We start from the raw sequence: 16,853 nt of genomic DNA, 5'->3' as shown, positions 1-16,853 counted from the left end.
GTAGCCCCAGTGGGCTGTCCAGAAGGCAAAGAAGCCCTGATGGGAAGGCTCAACTACTCTGTGGACGCCACTGCCCTGGGGGTTGGGTATGGCCTGTGCAGGAGAGAAGAGCGATGGCTGTGTCCTGGACTGGTGGTGCCCGTCCATCCGTCCGTCCGTCCGCTTCTCATTCAGAACCGCCCATCTGTTTCCTTTGTGAACATCCTTTTCTTTCTTAGGCAAAAATATGAGTGTCAGTTTCCATCCTCAGCTTAAAAGTCTAAATAGAGCAGCGGTCTAGCCAGGGCACCTGGAGAGGGCGCCAAGCTGGCATCAAACTGACATTGATTTCTTTGCCTGGAAATAAAAAATGAGCATCTGAGTCATCTCTGGATTTGCATTATAAATAAGAATGCAAATGAATACCACCTGTCTGCGTATCCTACAGATCTCAAAACCATGCTTTGATCTGACGTGTTTAAAGAAAAAACTATGCCATTTATTCAAATCCTGGAACTTTGTAGTTGAATATTTAGTTTGAATTGTTGCTTGTTCTGATGACCCCTTTTTCTCTTTTGTTTCTGTTTCTGTTCTTGGTTTGCCCTAACCTGCCTGCTGACTCACGCCATCCAACCAACATACAACGTGAAATCCCATGTCTCCGTCTGTATGTTGCGTGCTGCTGCTCAAACCACCCCAATCTGTCAATGATCCGCCAATGTCCATCCATGAAACACCACATACAGGAAAGGGTCGGTCACACCTCTTGTCCTGCCTGCTCTGCCTCTCTTCTCTCTCTGTTTGCTGGACCTGTTGTCCACCCTCACCTGTGGCCTCAGGCACTGCTCCCCAGCTCCCCAGGTCCCCAGCTCCTCAGCTCCCGCAGCTCCTGAAAGCTGCCTGGCTCTGGATGATTCTAGAGCAGGGAAGGTGTTCTGGGACTGGCTAAGGCTCAAGGAGGTCCCTGAGCCCTGGTGTCCACAGTTGCTGTTGCAGGCAGCTCCCCCTGTGGCATCCCCCTTGGTGAGGTCAGATGATGCAGCTTGAGCCCCCAACACACCCTGCAAGGAGACTAGATCCCAGGGTCTGGGTGATGGGCATGAGGCTCTGCCTCCATGACTCAGCAGTTCTGTGCCCTCAGGGAGTTTGTGTTGGAGCAGGGACAGCTAGGGCCTCCCTTCTGGGCCTCCAAAGCCAGACGTGTACACAGGCATCAGCTCCCAGAGAACAGCAGGTGTTCAAGGCTCCTATGGCAGAACGTGCGCACTGCCCCATGAAAGTTTACACTAGGGAGGGAAGCTGGAGCTCTGCACGAGCCATGGCTTCATGGCTAGCTCAGCCTCATACAGGAGGCACTGCGTGCAGACTCAGCCTCTTGCACAGGGAGCTAGGCGCTGGGTGTGGACACAGCCTCATACAGAGGGTGCTGGGTGTGGACTCAGCCTCTTGCAGGGGGAGCTGGGTGCGGACTCAGCCTCTTGCAGGGGGAGCTGGGTGTGGACTCAGCCTCTTGCAGGGGGAGCTGGGTGTGGACTCAGCCTCTTGCGGGGGGAGCTGGGTGTGGACTCAGCCTCTTGCACGGGGAGCTAGGCGCTGGGTGTGGACACAGCCTCATACAGAGGGTGCTGGGTGCGGACTCAGCCTCATACAGAGGGTGCTGGGTGTGGACTCAGCCTCTTGCGGGGGGAGCTGGGTGTGGACTCAGCCTCTTGCACAGGGAGCTAGGCGCTGGGTGCGGACTCAGCCTCTTGCGGGGGGAGCTGGGTGTGGACTCAGCCTCTTGCAGGGGGAGCTGGGTGTGGACTCAGCCTCTTGCACGGGGAGCTGTGCTCTGGCTCAGTCTTGTGCAGGGAGCAGGGGCTGGACACGGGCTCAGCCTTGTGTACCCCTTCCTTTCACGGCACTCATCCCCAGCACACACATGTATGTGCATGTGGTCCCACTGCCATGGAGAGACATGGAGAGCCCTTGACTGGCAGTGGGCAGAGCTCATCTCTGAGCAGGTGGGAGCACACAGGGGCTCAGCAGGCCCAATGCCCCGCACCTTTCCATGACCCCCACAGAGACCAGGGTGAGCTTGAAGTCAGGGGAAGCCATCATCTAAGGGACAGTGCCTTGAGTTGCTGGGGCACTGTCAGATTCTTCAGGGCAGGGGCTGGCATCCCCCAGGGCAGGTCAGCTGTATTGAGGGTGTGTGGGCCTCTCTTGCTCAGCATTGACTAGTAACAAGGAAGGGTTTGGTCTTGGGGAGCTGCCTCTGCAACAGACGCCGTGGACTCTGGGAGGAAGTGTGGCCGTGTCCACTTCCCAGGTGTTTGAGGCCAGAGGTGACGCTTATGTCCCTCTGCCAGCCTGCATGTGGCTGGCATGAAACTGCCCACCTGTCCTGCTGTGGCTTGAAATATCTGGCTATTGTCACCATGTTTACACCATACTCTGGGGGTTTGTCACTGTGTTGTTTCCACAGCCTCTGGGCAGCCTGTCTGTGCCTCACCTGCCCCCTTCCTGAGTGCCACTGGGGTGCTTGGGGAAGCACAATCCTGAGGTGGGACTCCCAGCTCCACAGGACTGGGCTGTGGTGGAGAGATATCCAGCTGCTCTCCATCCCTCCCTCCAAGCCGGGTAGCTTTTTTCTCCTCCAAGTCTTCTGGAACTCTTCTTGTCCATGCTGGTTGCTTGAGCTGGCCGGTGCTGTGTTCTCACTGTCCCTGCCCCTGCAGATTTGCTGGAGCAGCCCAGGTGCTGGGATCACCTCTCACCCCTAACTTGCTGTCACCTTGTACCCCGCCCTGCCTCCTGACATCCTGGGGGTGAGGTCAGTGGGAAGTCCTTGGCCATCTTGTCCCACACAGAGAGGCCTTCTCTCTTCACTACGTATGCCTTCCTGCTGCCCTGGTCTAGGCTCTGTATTTGACTGAGCCTGGTAAAAGGCTTCTTGCGCACCTGAAAAGTCTCTCTGGTTACATGGGTCCATGCTCCCCAAGTAGATGGAGTAGAAGCTGCCCAGGTCCTCAGACAGCCCCAGCTGTGCCTGGACCATCTCCTGTGTCCCTCGCCCCAGGGCCATGCCAGCCTGAGAGGGCGGGTCCATGGAAGCCTCACTCCCAGGGTACTCAGAATCCAGGATTTGTGGGTTTGCATGCTCACTCCTGAGCGCTGTGGGAGGAGAGCAGTGCTGGGTATTCAGGTTCCCAAAAGAGGCCTGTTTGAGGGGACCATGGAGTGTCCTCTAGGGTGCTAATGGTCAGATGACCACTCTCCCACCTCCTATGGCTCATCTGCAGAACCTGAAATGACCCAGAACAGCCCTGAGCAGCCCTGGCAGGCCAGGGTTCCTCCGACCCAGCCCAGAAAGGAAGGGCCTAGTGCCCAACATGGGCAGGGATCCTGTGAGGAGGAGCACCTGTGCCGTGGTAGGTGGCCAGCCCCACCTGACCGCGGCACTTGGGTCTCTGTCCCCTCAACAGCTGCATGAATGGTGCTGGGTGGTGATAGGCGCCCCTGGGGACCCACAGCTGCTTACACTGTAACGTGCTGACTTTCATCTTCACCTCCCTTTCCAACCACTTTTCTCTCTTGCCACAGGGACTGGTGGGCAGGGGGAGGCTGGGCGTGGGAGCAGCTTGCCTACACAGTTGTGGGTGATTGAGGTGGCCAAAGGACACCCCTGTTTCTCTGCAGAACAACTTTATCAACCTCAGCTTCCTGCGCCTGTTCCGGGCCGCACGGCTCATCAAGCTGCTGCGCCAGGGCTACACCATCCGCATCCTGCTATGGACCTTCGTTCAGTCCTTCAAGGTGATGCTGGGGCGGGCAGGCGAGGGCAGGGTGCACCCCTGTGCCCCCACTGCGGTCTGCACTGGCGTCGTTAGTCACACCTAGACCCATGCAGAACCCTGACCTGGGCCTTGGGCAATGAGTCCCCCCAGGGTGGGGCTGAGTGAGTGGTAGCAGTGCAGCGGGCGTTCCCGGGGCTGAGTGAGTGGTAGCAGTGCAGCGGGCGTTCCCGGGGCTGAGTGAGTGGTAGGAGTGCAGCGGGCGTCCCGGGGCTGAGTGAGTGGTATGACTCCCACCAGGGTGGGGCTGAGTGAGTGGTAGGAGTGCAGCGGGCGTCCCGGGGCTGAGTGAGTGGTAGCAGTGCAGCGGGCGTCCCGGGCTGACGGCTGTGTGTCTGCAGGCGCTGCCCTATGTGTGCCTCCTCATCGCCATGCTCTTCTTCATCTACGCCATCATTGGCATGCAGGTGGGTGCTGTTCACACCAGGAGGTAGACGTGGGCACAAGTGTCATAGAGAAGCTGACGCTTGGGAATGGCACTGAATAGGGCCCTCGGAAGTTCACGGGGCAGATTTCAGAAGAAGCTTACTCTTCAGTTCCATTTTTCACACCTGTGGGGCAGTTGCTGTCTCAAGTGTTTAGTGGACACAGTTGCCATAGGACTGCTCCAAGGAGGAGGGCTCCCACAGCAGAGGGGCAGCTATAGCTCACTGCAAACTCCACAGGCAGAGGCAAGTGGTACTCATGAGGTCAGAGGGCTGGGGTCACACAGGCACTGTGGTGAGGTCAGAGGGCTGGGGTCACACAGGCACTGTGGTGAGGTCAGTATGGTTGGGGTCACACACAGGCACTGTGGTGAGGTCAGTGGGTTTGGAGTGCCAGTTCCAGGATGCGGGTGCAGTGCCTGCAGAGCAGTGTGTGTGGTGCTGAGGCTAAGGCAGCTGCGGCATGGTCCTGCCCACCTCAGCTGGTTGGTTCCCCCTGGGCAGGAGCTGCAGCAGCCCTGTGCAGTCCCTGGATTGGCCACCCGGGGGAGCGTGTGAGACACATGTCAGGGTCCCAGGTGCCAGCCCAGAAGTGGAGGATGGGAAGACAGGACACCCAGTATCTCTAGTCTCCTGGAAACATGTAGAGCTGTTTCAGTCACTGGCGAGAGCTCTTGTGTGGACGCTGGCTGAGTTCTCTGATTTCACACAATCACGTTTTGTTGCTTCAGTCAGCCTGCTTAAGAGCACGGACGTAGGAATGGGACAGTTGCAGATTCTGGGCTCAGCCCAATTCTTCACATTTGTTACCCTGAAAGGCTCAGATAAAGCCCATGAGAACCCATCATGCCACAGGCACAGGAGTCTTTGCTGTCCTCTGGTGTGGCAGATGCCTGCGGAGCAATTCCAGGCCCCACAGCAGCACCGTGGGAGGGCAGCGCACCAGCCTGCTGCCTGTGGGGACCCCCGGCCACTGGGCTGAGTGCCCTGCACAAGCTCGCTGCTGTTCTTGGTTTCAGGTCTTTGGAAACATTGCCCTGGATGATGACACCAGCATTAACAGGCACAACAACTTCCGGACGTTTCTGCAAGCCTTGATGCTGCTGTTCAGGTGAGTGATGTCAGCCAGGTTGATGTCTGCCCTACAGGGCTTCTGACAGGGTGGTCCCCAGAGCCAGAGCTCGGGCCCAGCTCACCTTCATCTCCTCCAGAGAGGCTCCGGATGTGGCAGGTGCGCTGAAGGACCCTCTCCCAAGTAGCCTTGGGCTGCACGGTTACAGGGCTCAGCAGGGGCTGACAGCTGCCCCCTCCGAGGGAGGTCTGGACGTGGCTCCACCCTCCACCCTTTCTCCCAAGGGCCGCGGCTCCTTGACTTCCAGGTACAGCCTGGCAAACAGTCTCCAAAGGGCCAAGATGACCTGGGCGTGAGCTTCCACGCTGCAGTGCTTGCTTGCCAGGTGTGCCAACAAACAGGCACAGTGCCAATGGGCACAGAGGGGGCAAAAGGGTTCCCTCCTTGGCCCCAGGACAGAAGAGCTATTGTGAGGGCTTATGGAGCTGGGACACTGCTCAAGACCTGCCTAGGGGCTCCTCTGGATGCTTAGGAACTGTCAGCTTCAGGCTGCTGGAAGGCCAGACCAGTGTGTCCAGCGTAGTTCACCTGAGGTGTGTATAGAGAGGGTTCCTCACTTGTCTGACTCGTTGAGGGCGTCTCTCTGATCTGTGGGAGCAGGGAGGAGATCCAGAGGCCATGCCAATGGTCCAGGGGAAGGTACGGTGGCTTGGCTCAGGATGGGGAGGCCTAAGTGTAGGGGAGAGTTAGGGTTACAGGCCAATGCCCCCTCTGCCCTGCCCCAACCTGTTCCCGATGCCCCCTCAGCCCGCTCCTTGAGATTCCCAGTGTGCTCTCTGCTATGGTCCCCACCAGAGCTCTCTGCTGTCTTGGCTGGACTCCCCTCCAGTTCCCGGCTCTTTCTGCCAGGCCCAGGCTTCCCTGCACACCCTCAGCCTCGTCCTCAGACATACCCCCCGGTGCTGTTCCCTGTGCTCCCCTGGCTGCTCCCTGGCAGGGACCCAGAGGAGGCCACCTGGCACTGCTCTCCTCTGTGAGAGGAGACCTAACTGCCCTGCCCCTGCTCAGGAGCGCCACAGGGGAGGCCTGGCACGAGATCATGCTGTCCTGTCTGAGCAGCCGCGCCTGTGACGAGCACGCCAACGCCACCGAGTGCGGCAGTGACTTTGCCTATTTCTACTTCGTCTCCTTCATCTTCCTCTGCTCCTTTCTGGTAAGACCCATCTCACTCGCTTCAGAAGGCCCCGGCCTCTCCCTGGCGGGTCCACATGACGAGCTGACCCCGTGCGGACGGCCTATGTTGGTTCAGGGGTAGCAACCTCCTCTACTCCAGAAAGGACCAGCTCTGTCACAGCCTGCATGAGCCAAGCGGTGATTTCAGTGGGAAGAGTTGTTTGCAGAAGTCCTGCATTGTTAGCTTCTAGAAGGAGGTGCACGTTGGGCCTCATGTGGTGGCACAGTGGCCAGTGAGCCACGTCAGCTGCAACGCTAAGCTAGAGTGTCCCAGGGCAGTGACCCTACGACAGCAGATGCTGCGTGCAGCCCTTGAACAATGACAGGGTATGCTGGCTGGTACAGCTTGGCATTGGCCCCACACCTGCTAAGCAGAGTGCTCACAGAGTGGAGGCTGAGAGCAGGTGACAGTGGCCCAAAAGGGGAGAGAGGGAATTGGGCGGGGTTGGTAGGACTGCATTTTAAACAAGGCAGCAGTGATTAGATGTGGGTTACATACAAAAGGTCCTGTGGTTTTCTGGAGTGATGGGTGAGGGGCTGTCTCTGAGACTGGAGTGTGGGGCAGCTGTAGATAGGGGCTTGGTAAGGAAGGAACAGAGCTACCTGTGACGTAAGTTCTTGGTGCAGTCATGTGGGAGGACACAGACCTAAGGGTATGTACATCATGGGTGCATGTTAGGCATACAGGTTGCTGCCACCCCCCACAGGCCATGCTGTGCTCAGCAGGAGAGGAATATGGAATCTGAGCTCGACAAGATGAGAAAGCAGTAATAGCTATGCTTAAGCTGAACTGCTGTCAGGACAAGAAACATGAGACGGCTGAACAATATCCCCAAGGCAAGAGGCGACAGAGCGAAGATTTGATGGTCCGTGGCATATGCAGGACAGGTGGGACACAAGGACATGGAGAGCTGCGCAGAGCAGTGCACATGGAGGGAGGTGCAGGGCTAAGGAGAGCAGTACACACCGATTTAGGTGCAGAGCTGAGGAGAGCTGTGCTACAGGGAGGGAGAGCTTCAGGTGCACCCTCAGCATGTCCTGCCATGTTTGTGTAGTGACACCAAGAACAATCAGTGCAGAGCACTGCTCACCTTCACAGGATATTCTCATAGCTCTTGGGCACCCTGATGCTTTTGGTTCCTGCAGTGTGTCAGGGAGCTCTGTCATGAAGCAGTACAGGAATCCTCTGCAGGCAGCATGGAGGCAGCTCTCAGGTTTGTTTAGGAATTTGCCAACGCGATAACCAGCAGTCTGCTTGCCTGGTGACTGTGGGTAACAGTGATTCCAGGTATCCAGTTCTTGAATTGCATTTCAGTCGAATGCAAGTCAAGCGAAAAAGGTGTATTTGGCTTTATTAGGACCAAACTGGGGATGGAGAGGGGTCAGAGCCACTGCTTTGCAGGTTCTGTGGTGAGCAGAAGTGGTTGGTGGTGCAGGTGTTAGGAAGTGCACTGAGAGGGGAGGCAGTGGGAGCAGAGTGAGACGTGTGAAGGTCAGCACTTGGCAGGCGCTTCATGGTCGCACTCCTGGTACTGTTGATAAGGACTGAGTTAGGGTTAGTGTGTAGTCATAGGGATAAGGAACAGAGATGAGGGTGGGTTGTGAGGAGATCAAGAGAGAGGTCATGCTGTGGTCTTCAGACAAGAGTGATGGTCCAAATGGAAGTGGAGACAAATAAGGCAAGGCTGGTGTACATGTTCCCTGAAGGACAGGTTGTGACGGCATTAGAGTTGAAGTGATGGGAAGAGAGCTAGAACAAGAAGTACAGGAAAGCCAAGGGAAAGGTCAGCCTGGATCCCAGCTGTAAATGTGGGAGGGTTTAGCAGGTCAGCGTGACCACAAAAGGTGTGATCTGGAGACAGAGGAGGTTGCAGAAACAAAAGTATGGAGGAATCTGCAGAGACCAAGCAAAGGACTGCACTGGGGATCATGTCTTGATCTCTCGGAGACAAGAAGGGCCTTCCAGGAAAATGCTGTCCTGTGGGCAGTGAAGACAGTGGTCACTAGACTGCTCAAATATGAATAGAGTGTCAAGACCAGACTACACCTAGGCTCAAATCCCAGGCAGCCAATCTGGCCCCACTATGTGAGCTGCTCAGACAGGCTCTGCACAAAGCCACACTCTCAGGCCACACCACCCACAGACATTTCCAGCCTGAGCAGAGAGGTTCTGGCATGTAACTGCTATTCTTCTCCAGAGGAGGGGGTGTCTGGCAGTCACTGTGTTCTGTGTCTTGTTCCTGCTGACTCCCTGACTTGCCCCTGGATGACCCTCACCTTATATCATCCCCAAAATTATCTCAGAATCAACGAAGAGCTGGATACAGGAGCTCAAACCTTGAGGCTCTTAGGAGAAAGTATAGGGCGTATATCTTCATGATATTGTATTTGTCAAAAGAGTTTTTGATTTAAAACCAAAACTGTAACAACAAAATAAAATATAGATACATCAGAATACTCAGAATTTTTAAAAATGTTGTATACCGAAGGACAATATTAGCAGAAGAAAAGGTAATCCAAGAATGTAGACAGTATTTGCAAATCACATATATATGATATGTTAATATCAGGATGTATAAAGGACTCCTCCAACTCAATAGTAAATACCCACATGGGAGGCCCAGATGAAGTTCCTGGCTCCTGGCTTCAGCCTGGCCCAGCCCTAACTGTTGCAGCCATCCAGGGGGAGTGAACCAGTAGATGGGAGATTTCTCTTTCTGTTTCTTTTTCTCTCTCCATAACTCTGCCTTTCAAATACAATTTTTAAGTGTGAAGAAATTGAAATATTTGTACATTCATGACGAGACTGTAAAACGATGCAACTACTATTGAAAATAGCATGGTTGCTCCTCAGAAAACGGAAACTGAATGGTAATATTCACACAGTCCGTCGTTTCCAGCCTGGCTGTGTGCCCCAAAGAAGTAGAAGCAGAAATTCAAACCTGTGTTCAAAACAGCATTGTTCACAACAAACAAAAGAAGGGAGCAGCAATTTCCATCAACAGATGAATGGATAAACAAAAATTGGCATCAACCCACAATGGACTCAGCCTTTTAAAACAGGCGATTCTGACACACTTTGCAGTGTGATTGAGCCTTGAAGAGCCTTCTGGGTGAAGTAAGCAGGTCACAAAGGACTCTTACTTTGGGACTCCATCTGTATGAGGCACCCTGATAGTCAAGTCCATTGAAACAGGAAATAATAATAATAAAAGAGGGGTTGTCAGGGCCTGGAGGGAATGGGAACTGGGAAGTTCGTATTCAATGGGACAGTTTCAGTTTGAGAACATGAGAAGGTCTTTGAGAAGATAGTAGCAATGATTGTACAACAGTGTGAATGCATTAATGCCATTGCCTTCTGTGGTTAGAAAATGCTTAGAATGTTAAACTTTGAGTGGCTGTTTTCCTTTGCCATTGAGACACCTGGGTCCCATGTTGGAGTTCTTGGGGTCAATGCCCAGCTCCAGCTCCTAATTCTAGTTTCCTGCTAATGCAGGCCCTGAGAGGCAGTGGTGAAAGCTCAGGTAACCGGGTTGCTGTCACCCACATGGGAGACCTGCTTCGAGTTCCCAGCTGCGGCTGTGACCTGGTGCAGCCCTGGCTGTTGTGGGCATTCGAGGAGTGACCCAGTGGATGGGAATGCTCTGTCTCTGTTTCTCCCTCTCTGGGCCTCACAAATAAATTGCTTGTATATATTTTGTCACAGTAAGAAAAGTAGACAGTGAAAAAGAATAGTTGATAGTGAAGCTCCTTTCAGGAGAAGGGGAGGAACTATTTTCTAACATATTCTGTGACCAGAAGACACCACAAGAAAACTGAAAACAAATATCCCTTAATATTGGTGAAGAAATCCTCATGAGAATGCTATAAACCAGTTGTAACCACACATTAAGGAAATATGTGACAAAATGGGATTTATTCTGGGAATGCAACAGTGGTTCCATATAAGAAAATCAGTGAGAAATGAGCTACATGATCATCTCAGTGGAAGGAGAAATAATTCACAAAATTCAGTACCCATTTATTATTTAAAAAAATTACACATTCAAAAAGAAATGTAGAAAACTTGGAAGAGAACTTCATCCACATGCTGAAGGGCTTTCATGAAAAAGCTTAGGGTTAAAATACTAATGGTGAAAGACTAGAGACCTCTCCCAGGAACCAGAAACAACACAAGCATGTCCACTTTCCCTGCAGCCATTCGGCGTTGGGATGGAAATCCTGGCCAGAACAATTAGGCAAGCAACGGAAATAAGCACCTGGTGTAGTCGAACTCAGGCTCATACAAAGGTTCAAACTCCAAGTCTTGTAAGTGGCAGTTACTGAATGGTGTTAATGGTTGTAGATCAGGGTGAACGCTTGAGCCAGTTGTAGAGGCTTGAGCTGAGACCTTTGGGATGTGAGAAGATTAGATTAGGTTCCCAGGGCGGCACCCTGGTGAAGCCATGAAGGATATATGAGGACAGAAGAAGAGTCTAGCTTGCCCAGCAAGTGGTGCTATGTGCAACTGTCTCCACACATACTGTGCCCTGCCAGCCCCTAATGAAGGCCCCATCATGGACTGTGAGCCCAAGGAAGCCTTTATTCATGAGCAGTTCTTCTCAGCTATTTTCGTTAATGTAGCAAAAACAGCATCCCAATTAGAATGAAAGAAGCAAAGCTGTTTTTTTGTACATAGCACGATTATGCATATGGAAAATCCCACAGAATACACAGACACAAAAATATTACTAGAGCTGATAAACAGCATTGGCCAAGTTGCAGTATACAAATTAATCAAAAATCAGTGATGTGTCTATTCAGCAGTGAACAATTTAAAAAGGAATTTTTAAAAATCCATTCCAATAGCATTCAAAAGAATAAAATACCTTTGAATGAATCAATAATTGAGGAGCTAAAAGACAGGTACAATTAAAATTATAAAAATTGCTGGAAAGAAGATCCAGTTAAGTGGAAAGATATCACATGTCCACAGATTGAATTTAAAATGGGTAGAATAGCATTATTTCCTCCAAGTGATGCATAAATGAAATATCAGAATCCTGGGACTTGCACAGTGGTGTAGCAGCTTCAATCCTTTTGTAGCACCAGCATCCCATTTGGCTGCTACTTTGAGTCCCAGCTGCTCTGCTTCTGATCCAGTTCCCTGCTGAATGACTTGGGAGAGCCGTGGGAGATGGCTCATGTCCTTGGGCCCTTGCACCCACGTGAGAGACCCGGAAGAAGCTCCTGGCTCCAGGCTTCAGATGTTCTCAGCTCCAGGCATTGTGACCATTTGGGGAGTGAACCAGCAGACAAACTCTCTCCTCTCTCCCCGCTTCTCTCTTCCTCGCTCTCATTCCTCTCTCTGTAAATTTACCTTCCAAGTTAAAAAAAAAATCTTTAAATATCAAAACCCCAGTGACCTTTTTGCAGAAATGAGAAAATGAATCTTCAAATTTCTACAAACTCAATGGAGCCCTCAAATAGCCAAAACAGTTTTGAAAAATCCAAAGTCACAGACACACACTTCCCAAATTCCAGATCCACTGCAAAGCTACTGAATCAAAGTGCATACTGCTGGCATAAAGATAGACTTATAGGCCAGTGGATTTCAGAGTTCAGAAATAAACAAAATATCTGTGGCCAACTGATCTTTGACAAGGATGTCAAGGGGGAAATAATTGTTGCTCCTTCAGTGACAATCTATATGGGAGAAAACAGCCTCCTTAGCAAGTGGTGTGGCAGGGAAAATGGATGTCCACATGCGGAAGGAGGAATTGGAGCCCTACTTCCTGCATACTCAGAATCAGCTCAATCAGCAAGGACTAAATGGAGAGTGGGAGGAGGCTTCACAACCTCAGTGTTAGAAATGAAATCGTGAACAGAAAAGGGAAATAGACACATAAGTTTAATCATCATGAAGAACATTTTGTTAATTTAGATCCTAGAAGGTGGTGGTGCAGACTTAAATAATTGGGTTCCTGCCACATGAGCAGATAACCTGAATTGAGCTGCTGCATCCCAGCTTTGGCCTGGTCCATTCCCAGCTGACATGCGCATTTGGGGATCTCTTTCTCTCCCTCCCCCTTCTTTTTTTCCCTCTCCCCTTCTCCTCTCTCTCTTTCTCTCCCCCTCTCAAATGAAAGGAGCGAAATTTCTTAATTAAAGATTTCTCTACATCAAAGCACACTATCAGATATTTGAAAATGCAGCCTATAGAATATGAATAAATATTAGCAGATCATGTAGCTGGTGATATTAACATATGTAAAAGAACTCTTAAAAACAACAGAAAGATAATCTAAAATTGGGCAAGTGCTTGAAATAAACAGTTTCCTGAAATTTATGTGCAGGGACCAGTGCAGCAATGCAACAGGCTGGGCTGCTGCTTGCGACACTAGAGTGCCAGATGGGTTTCAGTTGGAGTCCTGGACACTCCTCTTCCTATTTGGCTTTCTGCTAACATGCCTAAGAAAGCAGTAGAAGATGGCCCAAGTGCTTGGATCCATGCTGCCTACATAGCAGACCTCAGTGAAGCTCCCAGCTGGCACAGCTTGATGCAGCCCTGGCTGCTGTGGCCAATGGGAGTGAAATAGATGGAAGATCTCTCTGTGCTTCTCCATATCTTCTTGTAACTCTGCCTTTCACATAAAGAAGTAAATAAATAAAAAGAAAATAAGTAAATAAATAAAAGGAAAATAAATAAATAAAATAAGAATCGGGCCCGGCATGGTAGCCTATTGGCTGACGTCCTCACTTTACACGTGAGGGAGCCTGCTGGTTCTAAACCTGGCAGCCCTGCTTCCCAGCCAGCTCCGTGCCTGTGGCCTGGGAAAGCAGTCAAGGATGGCCCAAAGCCTTGGGACCCTGTACCCGCATGGGAGACCCAGAAGAAGATCTGGGCTCCTGGCTTCAGATTAGCTCAGCTCTGGTCATTGCAGCCATCTGGGGAATTAATCAGTGGACAAAAGATATTCCTCTCATCTCTCTTCCTGACTTTCCAACAAGAATAAATAAATCTTGTTTTAAAAAATAATAAGAATTTTAAAAAGATAAAAAAATAATAAGAATAATATATACAAATGTCCAACACGCACATGAAAAGGTGTTCCACTTTCTTGGCTGCAAGGAAATGCAAATCAGAACCACTGTGAGATCGCACTTCACATCCACCGTCAAAGCTGCAATCCTGTAATGGTTGGTTTTCAAATAACTAAAATAGACTTAAAAAAAACAGAGTTAGAGAACGAGGAGGAGATGATAGATTTACTCCCTAAATGGACACTTCAACTTTGCTGGGCCAATCTAAAGTTCAGGACCAAGAGCTTCCTGCAGGTCTCCAGTGTGGGACAGGCGCCAAAGCACATGACCATCTCCTGTGCTTTCCCAGGCACATCAGCAGTGAGTTGGATTGGAAGTGGGGCAGCCAGGAATTGAATCTATTCCCACATGAATGATTGGCGCTGCATCAGTTGTACCACAGCATCAGCACCAATACATTTTCTTAAGGGATCGTACTATCTTTGGGGAAGACTGTGGGGAAAAAGAAAGTGTATTCATATGCTGGTGGCTGTGTGTTATACAGCAGCTGCTATGGAAGAAGTTTGTCAGGAAATTCCCCCCCAAAATTAAATATAAAATTACTAGAACCAACAGTTGCCACCCTGGACAAGGGAAAGGAAGGTTGTCCCACAGAGAGGTGTGTTCACGAGTGTGTCTAGCAGCATCAGTCACGGCCCCCCAGTGTACGTCCTGGCAAGTGACGTCAGATGGCGTAGCAGCATCAGTCACGGCCCCCCAGTGTACGTCCTGGCAAGTGACGTCAGATGGCGTAGTAGCATCAGTCACGGCCCCCCAGTGTACGTCCTGGCAAGTGACGTCAGATGGCGTAGCAGCATCAGTCATGGCACCCCAGTGTACGTCCTGGCAAGTGACGTCAGATGGCATAGCAGCATCAGTCATGGCACCCCAGCGTATGTCAGCACAAGTGAGCGCCGTGTCCTGGCAAGTGACGTCAGATGGCGTAGCAGCATCACTCACGGCCCCCCAGTGTACGTCCTGGCAAGTGATGTCAGATGGTGTAGCAGCATCAGTCATGGCACCCCAGTGTACGTCCTGGCAAGTGACGTCAGATGGCGTAGCAGCATCAGTCATGGCACCCCAGTGTACGTCCTGGCAAGTGAGCGCCGTGTCCTGGCAAGTGACGTCAGATCAGCGAATGCTGTGGACACCTGGCACCAAGCATGATTATTCATAAAAGCCAGTGAACACTGCCGAGTGCCACAGTGTGACTGGCTTCCCTGTGTTATTGTATGTCTGTTTATTTGTTTTTTAAAGATTTCATTTATGTTTGTTGAAAAATCAGATATATAGAGAGGAGGAGAGACAGAGAGGAACATCTTCCATGCACTGATTGACTCCCCAAGTGGCTGCAATGGCTGGAGCTGCACCGATCCAAAGCCAGGAGCTAGGAGCTTCTTCTGGGTCTCGCACACTGGTGCAGGGTCCCAAGGCTTTGGAGCATCCTCAACTGCTTTCCCAGGTCCACAAGCATGGAGCTGCATGGGAAGCAGAGCCTCCAGGTTTAGAACCGGTGCCCATATGGGATCCTGGCACATACAAGGCGAGGACTTTAACCGCTAGGCTACCATGCCGGGCCAATGGCTGCCCTGTGTTTAAGGAAGCCAGGCAGCAGGTCATGTTCCCTGTGGTTCTGTTGATAGAAGACACTGAGCACACCTACAGGCATAAGGGCAGTGGTGCCAGAGAGGGGGCGACTACTCATCTGTTGTGGGGGATGGTCTTCCAAGGTGCTGAGAAATGTTTGAAACAGGAGAGGTGGATGGATGGCACTGTGACTGCACCGCCCGCTCCCGAGTTTACAGAAATGGCTCCTTGGAGGTTATGTCAGTTTCAACTACATATGTACCTATACACACACAGACACAACACATTCCCAGGTTGTTGGCTGGTCAGCACCCGCTGCTGGCTGTGAAATTAGCGCCTTTGTTGAAGGCCTGAGGTGATCTTAGAGTACAGGTAGTGTTAAACTGAAGGGCAGGGTGGATCCTGAGCAGAGCTGGACAGGGAACCCAGATGCTGAGAGGGGAGGAGGCCTGGAAGACCCAGGGCAGGGCCTTGGCAAGAGGAGGTCTGGGCAGCTGTTGGAACCTGTAAGGCCCAGAGCGGGCCTGTGGACAGCTGCGTGATGTTGGAGCACCTGCTGGTCTCTTCATGGTGGTGATGGATGGTGGCGGGGAGGGGCAGGGCCAGCCACATGCTGTCTATATCATCCTTTCTCCTTTCTGTCCTGCAGATGTTGAACCTCTTTGTGGCTGTGATCATGGACAATTTTGAGTACCTTACCCGGGACTCTTCCATCTTAGGGCCTCACCACCTGGATGAGTTCATCCGGGTCTGGGCTGAATACGACCCTGCTGCGTGGTGAGTGAGCCTGCTGGTCCCCAGGGGTGGCCCCTCCGCCTGCAGATTGCAGCACAGGCCCTGGCTGGCTGTGTGTGGAGTGGCTGGCTTTCCGCGACCTGTTTCATCTGTTTTGGTTGGGGCTGGGGTTCCTTGCCTGCTGCACGTAGGGCAGTGCTGTCTCCCAGGTAAGGGACTTTCTCAGTGGTCACATGGGCCCTGGGGACACCTCCAGGAGGCTGGGAAGCCATTTCTGCAGACCCTAGGCTTGGTCCTCAGGGAACGCCTATGCCTCAGAGTCGTGGAAGCCTTTGGAGGGCTGTGAAATACTGTAGGGCTCTGTCTTCTCTCCAGGGGCTGTGGGGGAACGATTGGGGTGGAGGGGGGCCGTAGACATAGCATGGCTGCAGGACCTTGTACAGCTCAGAGAGCTGGGTGGGCTGTGGGGTGAAGGGCACTGCCCTCAGGGTTAGGGTCTGACTTGCTGCCATTTTCCTTGGAGACAGAAACCAGCAGGGCCTCTTATCCCATCCTGTGCAGACACAGCACGTGTTCTGTGAACATGTTTTTGTTTGTTGTTTTGTCTTGTTTTTCATTTATCTAAGAAGCAGAGAGGCAGATTCAGGTAGAATGTGCAATTGCTAGCCCGTTGTTCACATCCTGCAGCAGGAGCCACGAGTGGGCCGCCCTATCCCGGCCTCCCATAGGGGGGCATAAAGCCGTGTACTTGTTGACAGGAAGTTGGAAGCTGCGGTAGAGCCAGCCTCCAATCCGGACACTGACCAGGATCAGCAGGCTTAGCGTCCACCCCGGGGAACACAGGTTTGCTGCGTTGCGGTGAGGGTAGATTTATTTCCAGAGAGGGTCTCGTGAGCGTTAGGGCTGAGATGAAGCTCTTTGAGG

General features: G+C 52.0%; 1 protein-coding gene across 4 annotated transcripts in view; it reads left to right on the top strand.

Moving 5' to 3' along the window:
* CACNA1B (calcium voltage-gated channel subunit alpha1 B) overlaps positions 1-16,853 on the top strand; it is a 148,949-nt gene that overhangs the window by 107,709 nt on the left and 24,387 nt on the right. For 3 of the 4 annotated variants that reach the window (XM_040962830.1, XM_040962828.1, XM_040962831.1), the window contains exons 32-36: positions 3,640-3,777; positions 4,157-4,222; positions 5,260-5,351; positions 6,381-6,525; positions 15,844-15,971. In XM_040962830.1, the coding sequence (XP_040818764.1) occupies positions 3,640-3,777; positions 4,157-4,222; positions 5,260-5,351; positions 6,381-6,525; positions 15,844-15,971 (569 nt within the window). The remainder of the gene's footprint in view (positions 1-3,639; positions 3,778-4,156; positions 4,223-5,259; positions 5,352-6,380; positions 6,526-15,843; positions 15,972-16,853) is intronic. The other variant, XM_040962829.1, reaches the window with a different exon arrangement.

This window comes from Ochotona curzoniae, unplaced genomic scaffold (assembly GCF_017591425.1).
Source record: "Ochotona curzoniae isolate NIBS_2020 unplaced genomic scaffold, NIBS_Ocur_1.0 scaffold_3208, whole genome shotgun sequence".
NCBI classification, from domain to species: domain Eukaryota; kingdom Metazoa; phylum Chordata; class Mammalia; order Lagomorpha; family Ochotonidae; genus Ochotona; species Ochotona curzoniae.
Note: the sequence above shows the minus strand (reverse complement) of the source record. Positions and strands in the feature narration are given on the sequence as shown.